This window comes from Colossoma macropomum, unplaced genomic scaffold, assembly GCF_904425465.1.
Source record: "Colossoma macropomum unplaced genomic scaffold, Colossoma_macropomum, whole genome shotgun sequence".
NCBI lineage: Eukaryota > Metazoa > Chordata > Actinopteri > Characiformes > Serrasalmidae > Colossoma > Colossoma macropomum.
The window spans coordinates 24,090,787-24,106,869 of record NW_023494806.1 but is presented as its reverse complement, the minus strand read 5'-3'; the positions used below and the strand labels follow the sequence as shown (position 1 = coordinate 24,106,869).

Below are 16,083 nucleotides of genomic sequence, written 5' to 3'. Positions count from 1 at the left end.
CGCCGAATCTGCGTCACAGAAACCACAACTAACTTCTCAACAACCAACCGCGGAGCTTTACTCTGAGTTACTCCATTATTCGCCCCACCTAAACGCCGCAGTATCAATGTACTGCCACTAGAGGGCGACATTTAACTGATTTTAAACCCAGTGCTGTTCTCAGTCACTCCTAACAGAACTTCCTCTCTGTGTTTCTTTGCTGAACACCTGCCCATCCTGTGTTAAAGCTGCCTGAAACCGAGTCTCATTCGTCCTGACCACTGAAAGCATGTCTAACAGCATATAAACACAAGTAATGGACTCGCCTGGCCGGGAACTGAGGCAGCGCCTCCAAACTCGCTGTGTAACTGGGGGATAGAATGACTTAAAATCTGAGAACACTGTCGTATGTCAAGGTTTCAGCACTGCTGAATCAGGACAGCTACAGTGACCAACTCTGTGAGCACGAACTGATGTCCGGTTAGTTAAGACGTCCTTCTGTTCCTCTCATTCCTCTCCTTTACTGTCATGGACATCACTTTAGTATGAAGTCACCCTGCTTGCACTGTGGCCTCCCCTGCCTGGGTACTTACTACCAGACCAGCACTGATAGCCCAGCCTGGTTCTTCCAGTGCTAAACGATTCCCACCAAATTCTTACCAGATTCTCTGATTTACTTCTCATGAAGTAAACCGTTTCATTTGGTGTTTGTGAGTTTTTAATCTGTTGAGTAATTAGATCTATAACAGGGTGGGTGCAGTGTGCGAAATACCCCCTTGTAATCAGGGGTGTCTTTGTTCCTTTGTGGGCTGAAAACCTAAGTCTTACTGGTATTATGGAACATTAATGGACAATTTTGAATGTGACCACATAACATAGCTAGATAAAATGCATCAAACATGTATCTGCAAACAAAAACCACTGATTTTCTGACCAGAATCACACATAAGAGTCACTGTCCATGACACACACACGCACCCCAGCACTCTTTGTAACCTGTCATATTTGGCGGAGGACTATAATAGTGACACCACATTCCAGTCAGTGCTAAAAAAAAAAACCCTGTGGTTTCACTATTATAATCCTCTGCTTAATGAGGGTGGCAAGCAGGCTTTCAGGGTTACAAATGGTTACCTAAGGGGCTTCCCCACCCTCTAATACTGAAAACAGATAGAAGCCATTGGTTCTTTTTGAATTGCAATGTGTCCTAATATTCGTCAATTTTGTTTTAAAAAAAAATGAATAAGCGAAAACATTACACTTTTTTATGGTGAAGTCTCAGTGAGATCATTGGTTAATTTAAGATTGAAAAAGCGATCAATAATTGAAAATAAAACTTATGTTTGTTGTCATTCATACTTTTATAAATCTTGAAACTTATGTTTTGTTCTGTTCATAAGCTTGATACAAATGTTAATGTAGTTTCTAAGATTTACATAGAGGATAATTAGTTTGCTTAGCTCATAATTCACTACAGTGATGGACTTAATGCCTAACTGTATTAAACTGTATGAACTGCGTAACTATTAAACTGTACGAACTGTATTAAACTGTAATAACTGTTTAACTGTATGAACTGCATAATTGTATTAAACCGTATTAACTGTATAACTGTATTAAATTGTATTAACTGTATTAAATGCATAACTGTATTAACTGTAATAACTGTATAACTATATTAAACTGTATTAACTGCATAACTATTAAACTGTATTAACTGTTTAACTGTATTAAACTGTATTAACTGCATAACTATAAAATTGTATTAACTGTATTAAACTATTAAATGCATAATTGTATTAACTGTAATAACTGTATAACTATATTAAACTGTATTAACTGCATAACTATTAAACTGTATTAACTGTTTAACTGTATAATCGTATTAAACTGTATTAACTGTAATAACTGTATTAAACTGTCTTAACTGCATAACTGTATTAAACTGTATTAACAGTGTATCTGTATTAAAGCTGCTGAAACTGGTTATTTATTGGACGTTTTTTAATCCACAGATCAATCAAAAACATACTACAGTCACATTTTAATGAAATATATTTTACATTGAGGTGCTGATATTAGCAGCTCTGCTTTGTATTTGATACCGATCAGATTTACTTTGATGTATCTATTTTTATGTATTTAGATTGGAAAGCTCATTTGGCTCAAACAACATTGAACTGTACTGCATTAATTGTGTTTGCACTGATTTACAAGAATTGTAGCTCATACAAACCGTGTTTGTGTTAAGTATTTTATTGTAAAGGTTTTTTTTTTTTAATAGAATAAGCTAGAAGGACACCAAAAATGGCCTCCTCAGTTGTCATAGCTGAACGCTTGCCAAACACAACAGCGTGTTTCCATTTAAATCAATGTTTCATTATGTGTTGTTGGAGCTGAACGCAGCCCTGGCGTTTAAACCATCTTTGGACCAAAAGAGTTTCAATATGAGCTTTTAGTGTTTTTAAATCTGAACTCATACAGTAAAACACTGATACAGGACAAATAGGGAACAAAGTAACACACGACACACAAACAAACGAGGGACTTTCTCTCTCTCTGACCTCCATTCCAAGTCCTGTGGGTCATTAATATCGTACCTTATCTCAGGGAAGGTGACTACTCGTCTTCGTAGATCTAAAAGCCAGATCTGTCCAGGCCCAGTGGAAACCTGAACTTTTTGCACTGGTTCCACTTACTTTCTTTGTCCTGTCAGTCACTTCTTTTGGGTCGGCCTTGTTACTTTCATTCATGTTTTTTTTGTGAAGGAGTTGTTCAATAAATCTGACACTCAGTTTGGCAGCTGTGGATTCTTTTATTTTTGGCTCATCTCATTTCTTACAGACTTCTTTCTGTTTTATTGCTATGACTGTAACATGCTTTACTGACACAGCCTGCTGTGAAACCTCACACTCCGTCCTGCTGCCAGGAATTTATACAGAGTTTGTGTGTGAAGAAGAGTACAGAGATTTGCATCACAGCATGGATTCACTCTGCTGATTAGTGAGGTACAGGCACTAATCAGTGGGTGTAACAGAAATTAGTCAAGCAGTAGATCAGTATGACACATCTAACTTTCCTGCTGCGTGTCTTTCTCTCTCAAGAGCACGAAGACTCAACTGACACAAACTGAAAACTCCCACTGGCAAGAACTCACCTGATCATCCCATTTCAGAAAAAGCTATTTCATGAAAAAATATCCCTGCTGTCGGAACAAAACCTCGCATCTCAAATATTATTTTACAGTTTTTGATATAATTTGAAAATGTCTGTCGTTCTTTACATTGTATGCAAGTTTCATGATGAATGGACCAAAAGAAACAGCTTGAAATGTATAGGAAAAAAGTCTGGTTCCATTGACTTACATTAAAAGTAAAGTAGGTTTGTTTCTTCTCCTGTAAAGTTGCCATTTTGGAGATACAGCGTTTTGTTCCGACAGCAGCGGTATGGAAGTGTAATAATGCTAATTATACATAGACTGTGGTGAAATTACACGTACCACATCATGTACTGTAACAATTTGACTTAAAGTAAAAATAAAACAAGCCAGAAGAGCAATAAATAATAAAACAAATATTTGCACAACAGCTTCAGTGCAAATTCAGCCCAGTGAATCAGCTGGAATGCTGGATTGTAAAAGACGCTGACTGAGGTTATAAAACTTAGAAAGTCACAGCGTAAATTAAGACCCGACCAAAGTGACTGTGATCACCGATGCTGATCTGAATTATAATATTAGCAACATTTTACGTTCATAAGGTAAACTCGTTGTTAACGATTTCTGTACTTGAGATTAGACTGTATATTAATACTGCACATGACTCAACATATAGAAAAGCTGCAAAAATGGTTTGCAAATCAGACGGAGTCTGTAATTGTACCCACTTCGTGTATTTTTGTGTTGTTTATTATGTTCATTGAGATCTTGGCATTTTTCAATGAAGTAAATAAAAAGTAAGTGACAGAATATGTTTCTTACTCTTCTCTCACTCAGTGTACAGCCTTCCCCGGGGTAACCAACCACAAGAAGGATGCTGCACCTTCAATCTGGGTTAGTTAGTTAGGCCTGTTCTGCCCCCTAAAGGACACATCATTCCTACTCATAAGTTTGCTTTTTAAATATTGAATGGGTTCTTTAGTAAAGACAACAGTTCCATATAGAACCATTAACATCCAAAGAACACTTTGCATGATCCAAAGATTCTTTGCATGGTGAAATGGTTCTTAAGGTTGATGGAGGATGTGTAGTGAATGGTTCCATATAGCACCAAAAAGGGTTCTGCTAGTGTACACTCTTAAAATAGATTGTTCTTTAAGGGTCCTTAAGTAAAGGGATTGGTTCTCTTTAGAACCATGAGCTCTATACAGAGCTGTTTTATGCTTAAATGTTTGTTCAGACTGATGGAGAATGTGTTGTATATGGTCCTATATGGCACCAAAAAAGGTGACCTCTTGACATCATAACAATGGAAGAACGCTTTTGGTGCTAGATAGAGAAGGTTCTTCGAGTGTTCGAGGTGCCGTACAGATCTGCTGTCTTTACTAAAGAACCCTTGTAGAACCATCTTTTGAAGAGTGTTTGAAATTCTCCCACTTTTCTCTGACCGTATTTGCACCGTCAATAATTAAAGTCCAGCTGTGCTCTGTCCTCCATGCAGTGGGATTTCTTGCCCCCCTTGAACACCCTCGGGCAGCGTGACTCCACGCACCAGAGTGCTTTAAAGGCATTGGTGACAGAAACAGAAACCCACTCGCTCAACCACTCACTCGCTCACTCACTCAGTCTCCCTGTAGGAGGTGTACAGACACACACCAAGGCGAGCGCTCAGGTGGCAGACCAGGACAGAAGACAGGGTGCTGTACATGTTGGAGGTGAACACTCTCTTTCGCTGTGTTTAAGGTGGGCTGGGTTTTTAAGGGGTCTATGGTGCTGGATTTAGTCTGGGGGCTTGTGATGTGTGGTGATCCTGTTACTGGTTAATGTATGGGTGACTGTCTTTGTGTAAAAACTGTAAAACTCTGTAACTGTAACTGAGGGGATTAAGTCGGGGATCACAAAACCGCAGACAGAGCTCTACAAACCACCAGAGGCTACAGATTCACCCATATTTGTTTTAAAGGCCAAATGCTCATTATGTAAACATGTAGGAACAATATTAATGTAGTGTTAGTAACGTCTTTACAAGTATTGGTGTATTTTCCCCGTTGAGTCTTATCCACCAATGAGAGAAGCCATTTTGCAGACATATCGGCCAATGAGTGATAAGTGGGCGTTCCTGATGTGGGCGTTCTTGTTTTACGGAAACGCCCTTCATTGCGGTTCGACTGTGGAACTACAGAGAGAGCGAGGAGCGCCATTTCCTCCACAGTTAACCTAGAGAGTCTGACGCAACACTGCGTGTCTTCTCCATACTGGACCACCTCAGATATACGGTCTTTATTCCTGCTGGACCCGCTGCAGACTCGGCTATGGGGTCCTACAGAGGACTGTGTTGTGGTGTAGTGGACGGAACCCCTGCTCGGGTCGAGGAAAACGACGCAGACCGCCTGGGCGGACTCCTCGGCTCCGGGCCTCACTCTGAGGAGGAGCGAGAGTTTATTCATTTGTGGGAGTTTATTGGAGTTTGTTCGTTTATTGGAGTTTATTCGTTTGTGGACGCTGTGGATTTATTTCTCTCAGAGGAGACTAAAGCAGAGCGGATCTGCTCCTCCGACACCAGAACACACCAGCTTCACCGACCGGCTCTGTTCGAGCTCCCGGATGTAGGACAGAGCTGGTCAGTCACTCCTGAGCCCGAGAGACTCTTCTGCTCTGCGTCGGTTCAAAACCTACATAGAATCGATATGAGTCACGAGAGACGGGGTGACTTTGCACTGCAGGCCGCTCAGGCGGACTTGTGTTCGAGAAGCGCCCCGCCGTGGTGTTCCAGTGGAATAACACGTATGTATTCCTAACCGGCTGTGTTGTGTACTCAGAGTGAAAAGAGCGTGAAGATGTGTGAAGGGGCTGGCTCTGTAGATGCAGGAGTAGGAGGTGGGGCTTCGTGACCGGCTGGTCTCAAATTCAGCTCGCCTTCCCCTCCCGTCGGTCACTTCCTCTCTCCTAGCTAACTTAGCTTAGCTGAAGAGATCCAAACACCCCAGTGCAGGTTCGATTGGACTAACTGCTCTAATATCACAAGTATCGATGATGAAAACTTATTACAGCGAGAGCAAAGCCCACTGTTCAGTGCTGGAGTGACAGAAACCCGAAATCTGCCTGTTCTGCAGTGCTATAACCTGTAGCCTGCTAGGCTAAGCTAACGCGAGTGCACGGTGCCTCCCAACGCAGTACGGGCTCGGTTCTGAACCGATGATTAAAAACACCCATTTAGAGGACAAATACTCGAAACTGAGAGCACAAAGTCGTCAAATGACTGGATGACTGTTGAAGTGACAGAAAGATAAAAATAACTACAAGTCTTCTGTGCTGCTTTACCGGTACCCCGCCGGGCGACGCTGATGCTAATGTAGCTAGCCGGTTACAGGTGAATCCCACCGCAACACGGGCTCAGGTTCAGCTCATATAACCCCCGTTTAGAAGATAAAGATGGGAGCAGAGAGAGAGACAGGGGAGTGACACACGGAATTAAGTGTGTTCTGTGGTGGGTGGTGTATGTGTCGCTATTAGCCTGTTAGCGGTCGGACCAGTGGAGAAGGGGCCGGAGTGACTGCAGGTTGGGCCTCTTCGCTGGAGAACTGGAGTCGGACCACCAGATCTCACACCAAAGTATTAGAGTCAGTTTAACAGACCATTAAAAGCCCGGCTTACAATAAAAAGAAGCTTCGCTCACCCAGTGAACCTGGAATAAGACTAGCGAAAAAGAAAACGGCCTGCACCTCGTCACGAAGCTGCGTCGTTGCCTTGTGTTTGACTCGGGGGATGTAGTGCATCGGTCTGCTGTCAATCAAGAAATAATCGAGTGTAGCGTAGACAGCGCGCACCTGTGAGTGACAGGAGTGTCCTCTACCTTCCAGGTGTCAGTCACAAGGCCCGCGGGCCCGTGACCCAGTCCCATTCGGCCCACGAAAATATTTAATTTTCTGTTTTTGTTGGCCTGTTTCACCCTGAGATGCACTGCAGTTCCCAGCATGCACTGTAACACAACACGGGGCGAGACTAATGTGGACGGAGAGCGGGGACGTTCCACGTTAAGTCTGTGGCAAACGGGACAGTCGCGGTCGTGTTGTCAGCCGTATCAGCTATATCCTGTAAATAACTGTGGTGAAAGGAAAGTGGTGGCCATGTATTGTAGTTACTTGTACTTGCAGCAGTTTAGCCAGCAAGTTCGACGCCCTTTGAGCTGCGCGCTAGCCTAGCCTAGCTCAGCTCAGCTCAGGCGACCGGCCTCGTTGTCGAGGAAGGTACAGGAGCTAGTGACTGTTTGGTGAGCTCAACCGAGCCCCCTCCCGTCCGACCAAGCTCCGCAACCAGTTAGCCAGCGGTTTGGGCGACCGGAAGCCCGAACTTCCACCGACACCGTGGGAATCTGCACCGTTTGCCGCCTCAGCTAGCTAGCCTAGCCACGCCGAGTCGCCGCCCGGCCCCACCCGCGCGACGCAGCCGCCCAAGAGAGGGAGAGAGTTCAGCCACGCCGTGGGTTAGAGTGGCTGTTAACTGTTCTGTTTGGCCGTAAGAGTGAAGGCCATTGATGTTTGTTATATCGACACCGTTCCGCACCGAGCGGTTCAGTGCCGGAGTGTGTGGCGCTGTGTTTACGCAGCTCTGGCGCGCTGCCCGCCGTGAACGCGTCCTCCCCTTAACGCTAACCGAGCACTGTAAGACTGAAAAGGCTTTAAAAGACTGGAGTCTGACACTTTTAGACACACACTGAGATCCTGCAGAGTCTGGGGGTCTTGCAGGGTCCATATCTGCAAAACTGCAGCTTGTGTTTTTAGATTCTTTCCCATCATGCACCTGATGGAAGTTTACAAGAGTAGAAACCCTTTTCCTTCTCCTCTCTGCAGTGGGACAGAAGGGAGTAGACGGTGGCCGGGCGTGTAAAGGTCTGGGGTTCAGCACAGTTCACTGTAGAACTGTGTATTCTGGCTCATCACCACCCAGAATTTAATTAACTAACCTGTAAAATGAGCAGTTATTTAATTTTTTTGTTTGTTATATAAAGTTTTACACATCAAAACATACAGTGATTTAGTGTTGATTGTTTATGATTTAGGGAATGTCCATGAATGAGGAATGAACATCAATGCTTCTTCAGTAAAGCCGTTTTTAAAGTTCTCTGCACGTTTCTTCACATCACTGTTACACTCAGTGAACCTGAAATATTAAAGCAGCCAGTTTACATTTTTAGGTTTTTATGATCATTGTTTTAAAGTGGAGCAGATTTGCTTTTTTAAAAGAGATTTACGGCTCTCTCGCTCTCTCTCTCTCTCTCTCTCTCTCTCTCTCTCTCTCTCTCTCTCTCTCGCACACCCCTGGCACATCATTATTTGCATGGGCCAAGACTTAAAACTTGTTGATATTATTAAAACATGGTTGATGGTATCGCAGCATCAGGTTGAGACGCTCACCTGCCCACCTCAAACTCAACCATATTTAGAAATCTCATCAAATCTGTGGGCCAGAGGGGAAAAAAAAGTTTTATTTCATTTTAATGTTGTGCTGTAACCCAAACTGACCATGTTTAAATTTAAAATACATCAAAACCTCAACAGTAAAATACAGGTGCTGGTAGTAGACAATGAAATATTACATGGACACTTGAAATATTCAAAACTCAAGTGTCCCCAGGAGCTCAGTCTTTTAAACCTGCCTATCTGCTTGAATTAGACACCTGCCATCTTTTCTTTGCTGCAAGTTCATTAAAACGTGGGCTCAGATCCATAAGAGCTTGGGATCCACAGGTTCAGGTTCCACATCTGCAGAATATTGATATTTGTTGAATATTGGGGTGATGGTTTGTGTCAAAAAATTTGATATTTGATTTTAAGCAGAGTTGAAACAACTGAAAACACTTTTTTGTGACTTCTTTTGTAGGTTTTAAATAACTGAGACGTTGTGAAATGATTTGGTTGAAAAAATAAAGCACAGTTGCAGGTGGTTTATAGGTAATTGGTTATATGGTGCTTAGGGGATTGACTGGAGTTCACAGTCTCAGGATTGGTTCTCTTATTGCACCGTACAGGTGCAGGTGTTGTGGGTGATGAGTCTTGTCATTAAATACGTGTCTAACAGTGTTTGTTGATGTGTTTCCACCTGCAGGCTGTGTTGAGTCTCCGCTGTCTGGTCAGCCATGCAGCTCTACAGCTTCAGCTTCTGTATCCTGGCTGCAGTCCTGTCGGGTAAGAGTGCTCACTGCTCAGAAGAGGACCGTATTCATCATTATTGAGATAAATTACATCACGTTATGTCACAGTACACTTCTCTAAGCATATCAGGGCTATCGTCAATAATTAAAGACACTTCCCAACTGCGTGAGTTATTACAAAGATGGTCTTTAATAGGATTTTCACATGTGGCACTGCTGTTTTTTTTATCTGTACTGACTTATAAAACGGGAGAAACGGCAGTTTTTGTGTATAACTGAATATTTAGACGTTCTAAAATGTTTTAGACGGTTGATGGTTTAATGCATTTAACCATGAGTTTAAGCTTCACATCGAGTCTGATGGGCTGTTTTATTGTGATAATGCAGGAAGAACAAGATGGAAGGAAGCAGAAATGGATTCACTGAGTAATAACGGCATCAAAGTTAGCATTTTTCTTTTACTCGAAGCAGCTCAAAGGCTCAGACTCTGGGTAACAGCCCATTCTGCTAAAAATATAATAAAAGAAAATATATATATATATATATTTTCTTGACTCACGACCTGGAAGTGCATGACACTTGCTTTACATGGTGTTTTACAGTTCAGGGTGGAACTATAAGGTTCCAAGGGTCAAACTATGAAAATGCATTAATAATGTTGAAAATTAGTGCTGTTAGTTTGTTTCGCAGTTTATATTTTGACTTTACAAAATATATTACAAAATCGTCCCAGCCAATGTGGAATTTACCTTTTATACACAAATTATTCAATACTGTCAGGAATTTACTACAACTTACTGCGTATTACAGAACAAGTATACTGAATTGATATAATAGAATTTGTTCATTATAGTAATCTGCTCTGACTCTAATTGAGTGTCTGATTACAGTAGTTTATATCCACACTTGTTCTTCTTCAGCAGGTCAGCAGACACTGGCTAACTTCGTCAAAACCACATGGAGGGATCTGAATGACCCGGCCACTCTGTACTGTTCAGAGCCCTGTTCAGGGGTGGAAACCTGGGAGAAGAGTGGAGTGAAAGTGGCCGAATGTGGAGTTAAAGAGGAGTCGGAGTTCAGCTGTGAGAGACACCTGGACCAGAGTAGCCTCACTGTTCCTCAGGTTAATTACACCACCAGAGGATTTTATCTCACCAAATGTAGCGGAGAAGTGATCTGCTTCCAGAACCTCCAGCCCAAGCGTGAGTATAAGAACAAAAACGCTCAATGAATGAAAGTAATCTTAATATTGTTTAGGTAGACTTTAAGAGCTTGGACAATGTGGAGAAAAATCTGACTGATAACTTAAACTTATGTTTGTTACAAAGATCTCTGCTTGTCTCTCCTGCAGCTCACAGCTCTTCTGTTGAAGTACCCAGCTGGAGATCCCCTCGTCTTGGATCTGTTCACGTTCCATCCAGTGACTCTAACGTTCTCCCGGACTGATGGAGGATCTGTAAGCCCTGTCCAGATGTGCACTGTGGATGGACGCTCCGTGCGCTGTTACGCGGGGTATGAAGACAGAGTGTCAGTGTGTGGTAACTCCATGGTGCTGAGAGACGTGGTGTCTGCTGACTCTGGAGTCTACACGGTCAGAGAGGTCAACGATGGAGCGGCTCTCATACGGACAGTGTCGGTCACTGTTAAAGGTAAGTGCTTTAATACTCCTGTTGAGAAATTTGCAGCGCGTTAACACAGTTTAAATTGAGGGTGTCCTAATACAATCAAGTGGATAGGGATTGAAGCCGATACAGGCATATTTTAACAGATCAGATATTGACTATATTCAGTCTAATCTAGTTCTGATGTTTGAAACACACTGAACCCTGTAGTTTGTGAACCTGTTCAGCAGTTCATACACTGTACAGATGGCGCCGGCATGCTAGCAAGGACTTTACTTTCTTTTTTCTTTTGCTGCATTCCGCATATCAAGACATTTGAAGGTGCTGTCAAACCTGAGGTGGAGAAGATTTTTTTGTCTTGAAGCTCCACATGAACAGAAATTATGAATCTCAATACTAATATTTGTCGTAGAAATTGTCAAATAGTTACAGTGGCAATGGCCTCCAGTTCACTGGGTTTGCGTGCTGCAAGTACCTTCTTCCAGTCCTACCAAAGATTTTCTGTGGCCAGGTTTCCAGTGCCAGAGGACGCAAAGCAGCCCCAGAGCATCATCAAGCCACCACTAGGCTTCACTTCAGGCAGGGTGTTCTTTTCAGCGTATGCTTCATTCTTCGTCCTCCTGATATACCACTGATCCATAGGCACGAAGTTTGTTTTATTACATCGCTCCACAGAACAGAATCCCAAAACTTCTGTATGTGGTTTTCAGCACATTGGAGCCCATTTTTCTTGTGCTTTTGGAGCAGTAGAAGTGTATATGTAGTAGGAGTAGGAGTTTGGGTGTGCAGACCTTCAGCCTGTAGTATGAGCCTTATTGTCCAAACTGAAGTGTCTGCTGCCACTAAATCTTGCTGCAGTCACTCGAGGGTTTTAGACCACCTGTCTCCTCAGGAATCTGGTGGCAGCTGGTGATGGCTTCCTCTTTCTGCCATGTCCAGGTAGTTTAGTCAGTGTTCCTTTAACTTTGAACTTGCAAACTTTGCTTCCAGTTGAATCTCTAGGAACATTCAGTACATTTGCTGTTTTTTTTGTAGCCTTTTCAAACAATCTCTAACTTTTTGGACAAGTCTTTTGACTTGGCCATGATTCCAACATGTAATCTTCAAACTTCACAGTCAGCTGCCCCCCACCCCCAACCCCACCCCACAAGCCAGTCCAGGTATTTGATGATTTTTATTTATTTTTTTTAATCTCAAGCAAACCTGATGACACTAATGAAGCCCTTGATTCGCTGCATCTGTTGTGCTTGAGACAACACCTGGTTTGCGAATGTGAGCTCTTATGAGGGATTCTGTTCAAGGGGTTGAATAATTCTGAGACTGCAGTGGTCATTAAAGTGGCATTTTGTGTTGAATTTGGAGAAAACACTTGTTATAAACACACAGCTACCTAACGTTTGTGAGTAAGAGACGGACTATGTACGTGTGCACATCACTCCATCATCAGCTGATCAGCTTTGCAGCCTAACAACCTCGCTGCTTCATAGTCTCACGATGCTGCTACCTCGCAGCATTACAGCCCCACTGCCTCACGGTATCAGTCTCACCGCTTCACAGCCTCGCAGCTGTGTAGGCTCACAACCTCACAGCCTTAATTCTATTACAGCTGCACAACTTTGCAGCCTCATCGCCTCACAAACTCACATCATCGCAGAAACCAGCATAAATCCCTACAGATGTTTCAACTTCCTCAATCTTGTTAACATGCCAGCGTAAACTGAACACAGAAATACATCTGTAACAACTTAGAAGTGACTGTTTAACAGCTGGTCCAAAAATCTGAAGTGAAAATGAGAGTAAAGTGCGGAGAAGAAAGGAGGTTGTCTGCTGATAGACGTGTACGTGCAGCTGGGAGTGGAGGGGATGACTGGTATTCTTGCTTGATGATTGGTCAGGGCGATGGGAGAGGAGGAAAAACACTCAAAACATGGCGCTCTGAGACTTGACTGCAGCACCTGTTTAGCTGAATTCGTAAATTCATATTTCAGTCACCAGAAGTTTATCCACTATATAGTGTCATATAAAGATTTTGTGCACAGTCTTAATAGTCTCATAACAGACACTCCCAATTCTAAACAGAATGATGTATTTTCTGATATTGTTCAGGAAGAACAGAGGTGAGAGCTGATAGAGAGGCTTCCAGAGAGGAAACACAGCTGATCACTCTGATCCTCACTGGCTCTAAAAACGGTACGACTGTTAGAACCGGACGCATCACCACACTCCTGCATACTAATCTTTACCTTTTATATAATAAAAATTTTACATTGCCATGATGTTTATCATGTATAAAGACTCCAGAGGCTGTATTACACAAACTTTCTATCTCTAGGCCCAATTTCTCAGCTGACAAGATAAAAACATAACTTTGTTCTAAGGATTTGACGTAAAACATGATGCAGGAATTGTAGTTTATCTTACAGCGTCTTATCTCAAGGTAAGAAATACTAGTCAAGAATCACTGCCATGTATGTTAAAAAAAATGTAATGTAAAAAACTTGCAGTAGGACATTTTTTTGCTAATTAAATTGACTTTTTTAATATATTGAAGAAAAAAAAATAAACACAAAATATGAAGCAAGTTTTGAACACAGTGTGTTCTCTGTAGAGGATGGATTAATTTGTTTTTACCGAGAAAATCAACAACAACATGCAGTTAGATTGGGGGGGTGGCCAAACTTTAGCCCATTAACCAACTAGATGGATAGATAGATAGACAGACAGACAGATAGATAGATAGATGATCAATCTTTATTTATCCAGAGGGGAAATTGCAGTGTTTCAGTAGCAACACACATATACTTACATATACTATGCAGAAAAAATGAAATAAAAATAGACATAAGTGTAAGAGTAGAAGTAAAGTATATCTGTTTGCATATTTACATGGCATATGAGACAGATTTTGTGTTTACATGACAGCAAGCACTGAGTGGTATGAGGTAAAATAAAAATGAGTGTAGCCATAACTAGGAGTTGCAGCAATATTACAGTGTAAAGTGCATAGTGGAAGTGTCATTACAGCAGCAAGTTATATGTTGCACAGTGAGTATTAACAGGAGAGGAGATGTAGTGATATCACTAATATTAGTGATATAATGATGTATATAGATAGATGCACAATGTAAAAAGCTCAACAACTGCATTGGAAAAAAACATTTAATTGAACATTGATTGTGCCGCCTGCTGTTAAGTTTTAGTTTCCATTTCTGTGGTCCAAGTGACACAGAGTGCGTTTACATGCACTCAGTAATCCGATCATAGTCTGAGTTCTGTAGTCATCTGATATTCAAGTGGTCATGTAAACAGCCCACTCCTTTTTTTTTTTTTTTAAGATTAGAATAAGGTCTAGAAATCCGATAAAGAGAGCTGGATTTGAGCTCAGTTATCAGATGTGTGCTCTTACTCTGATTTCTTTCATTTTTCTCAGTCTGCGCATGTGCGAAAACAGACAGCGGTGCCGGAAAAGAGCAAGCGAAGTTTTGCACAGCAGCTGCGAGCCGCAATAAAGCACTTTTAGAGCAACGCTGAAACCGACTACATGCTCGATAAAATGACTTAAATATTCTTAATTTTCTAGATGTTGAATCTTCATTTTTTTCTGGAACGTTTAAGCATGCATTTTATCAGGTTGATAAAACTGTGTGGCAAAACCAGGGAATATCCATGTTAATGCTTGAAACAGCTTCACATTAACATGCATGTATTTAGCATGTCCACATGCCGATATTTTAGGTGACGTTATTAACATTTTTATTCCATTTCTGAGTGCATGGGGAGCCAGCTTCACAGAGGTCCCTCCTACCGAAATACATTTCTTCACAGAAATCTTCTCTTTGTAAATAAGCTTCTTATTAGTTTCATCAGTCTGACTTTTCATGTAGAATCTCAAGACTTTTCTGAAGGGCGTCAATCACATTTAACTCCTCCGTTTCATCTTTTGTCTTTAGGTGAACAGCAGAGCCGAAGTTGGAAGTATGGGTATCAGAAGGGAAGTGAAGATGGATATCGTAACGGATTGGGAATTGGGGCAGTGGTTTTTGGGATCATAGCGCTGGCTCTTGGTGTAATTCTGGGAATATTTGCTGGGCCACAGGTGCGTCCACTGATGGGCAGAGTCTTCCAAAGATAAGATCCCGCAGACGGAAATCAAGCTGAAAAAGAGGAAAGCGATGTTCCCCTGAAATAGGAGAGTACCAGCCAGAGATCTGAAGAACATTTTCCTTTTTGCAGATTGAAAGTTTTCATCTTTCTTGAAAAAGCTGAAAGGAAAAGAAGCTTGATGTGATGCTCAGCCACAGGGACATCTAACTGTGTCATATTTTGTCCTGCAACAGACTCAGTGACTCTTAAACCGCATCAGACAGCAGTTTGTTAGACCTGTAAAATAGCTGTCTGTAGATCTGTAGAACTTCTCTTGTGCGTTCTGGTACCGCACTGAAGACGAGGTGAATAAGACACTGCTGTAGTGTCTGTGGTAGTGGTGGCGTGATGTTCATGGCTATAGAAAGCAGTTTTAACCTGTAATTTATGTCAGAAATTCAATGCTGACTCGAAGATGTTATCAGTACTACTGAAAACAGAAAAACGCATTGCTGTTACAATTTGAATTTTCAGTTTTTGACGTTTCCACGTTTCTTACATCCGATTAACATGGATAGAGAGAAGTTATGAGGGGAGCTGAAAATGTACATGACAAATTAATTCCTTCTTCTAATAATTTAATTTTACATGTTCTACTTACAATATTTAATTAACCTTAATATAAAATCAACATTTTCACTTGTTTACATTGTTGACATCAACACTCTTGAAATGCCACTTTGCACTAAATGATCTATATCCATATAGATAACTGATTTTCAACTACTGCAGTCAACTGAAAGCAGTTTTTAAAGATGCTAATAAACTTAAGAAGAAAACAATATAAATTTGCATGAAGGTGAAACGCTTGTAAAAAGTGAAAACAAAATATGTAAAACATTAACGTTTATCTGTAGACATTGCTGCAATCATTTTTCAGGAAAAGTAAAAAGAAAAATAAACTACTGTGACTTTCTCCTGATCTGATGAAAGGGTCGCCTGTTCCCATTCAAATAGAATACGTGCCTTTTCTAAAATGTTTGCATATTTTCTTTTAGCTCCAGATACATACTGTAATGAACAAGAGCCGA

The 16,083-nt window shown here is 41.5% G+C and overlaps 1 protein-coding gene across 9 annotated transcripts; it reads left to right on the top strand.

Annotated features, from left to right (window-relative positions):
- The first annotated feature begins 4,769 nt into the window (after positions 1–4,769).
- Positions 4,770–15,890, top strand: LOC118826999. Of its 9 annotated transcripts, none has more exons than XM_036598166.1 (6): positions 4,770–4,851; positions 9,242–9,321; positions 10,211–10,489; positions 10,639–10,936; positions 13,016–13,099; positions 14,860–15,890. In XM_036598166.1, the coding sequence occupies exons 4-6, from the start codon at positions 10,759–10,761 to the stop codon at positions 15,039–15,041; spliced, it is 444 nt and encodes a 147-aa protein (XP_036454059.1). In that variant the 5' UTR covers positions 4,770–4,851; positions 9,242–9,321; positions 10,211–10,489; positions 10,639–10,758; the 3' UTR covers positions 15,042–15,890. The 9 variants fall into 9 exon arrangements, 6 of the variants coding, with proteins under 6 accessions (XP_036454059.1, XP_036454057.1, XP_036454055.1 ...); XM_036598164.1 differs by having other exon boundaries at positions 10,208–10,489; XR_005008833.1 differs by lacking the exon at positions 4,770–4,851 and adding an exon at positions 5,312–5,920.
- The last annotated feature ends 193 nt before the right edge of the window (positions 15,891–16,083 follow it).

What these genes read in the sequence shown, in the direction of transcription:
- LOC118826999 (XM_036598166.1), top strand. Translation starts at nt 10,759, where the DNA reads ATGTGCACTGTGGATGGACGCTCCGTGCGCTGTTACGCGGGGTATGAA. An exon ending in AGTGTCGGTCACTGTTAAAG is followed by an intron (nt 10,937 to 13,015) that starts GTAAGTGCTTTA and finishes GATATTGTTCAG; the next exon opens with GAAGAACAGAGGTGAGAGCT. An exon ending in CCTCACTGGCTCTAAAAACG is followed by an intron (nt 13,100 to 14,859) that starts GTACGACTGTTA and finishes TTTTGTCTTTAG; the next exon opens with GTGAACAGCAGAGCCGAAGT.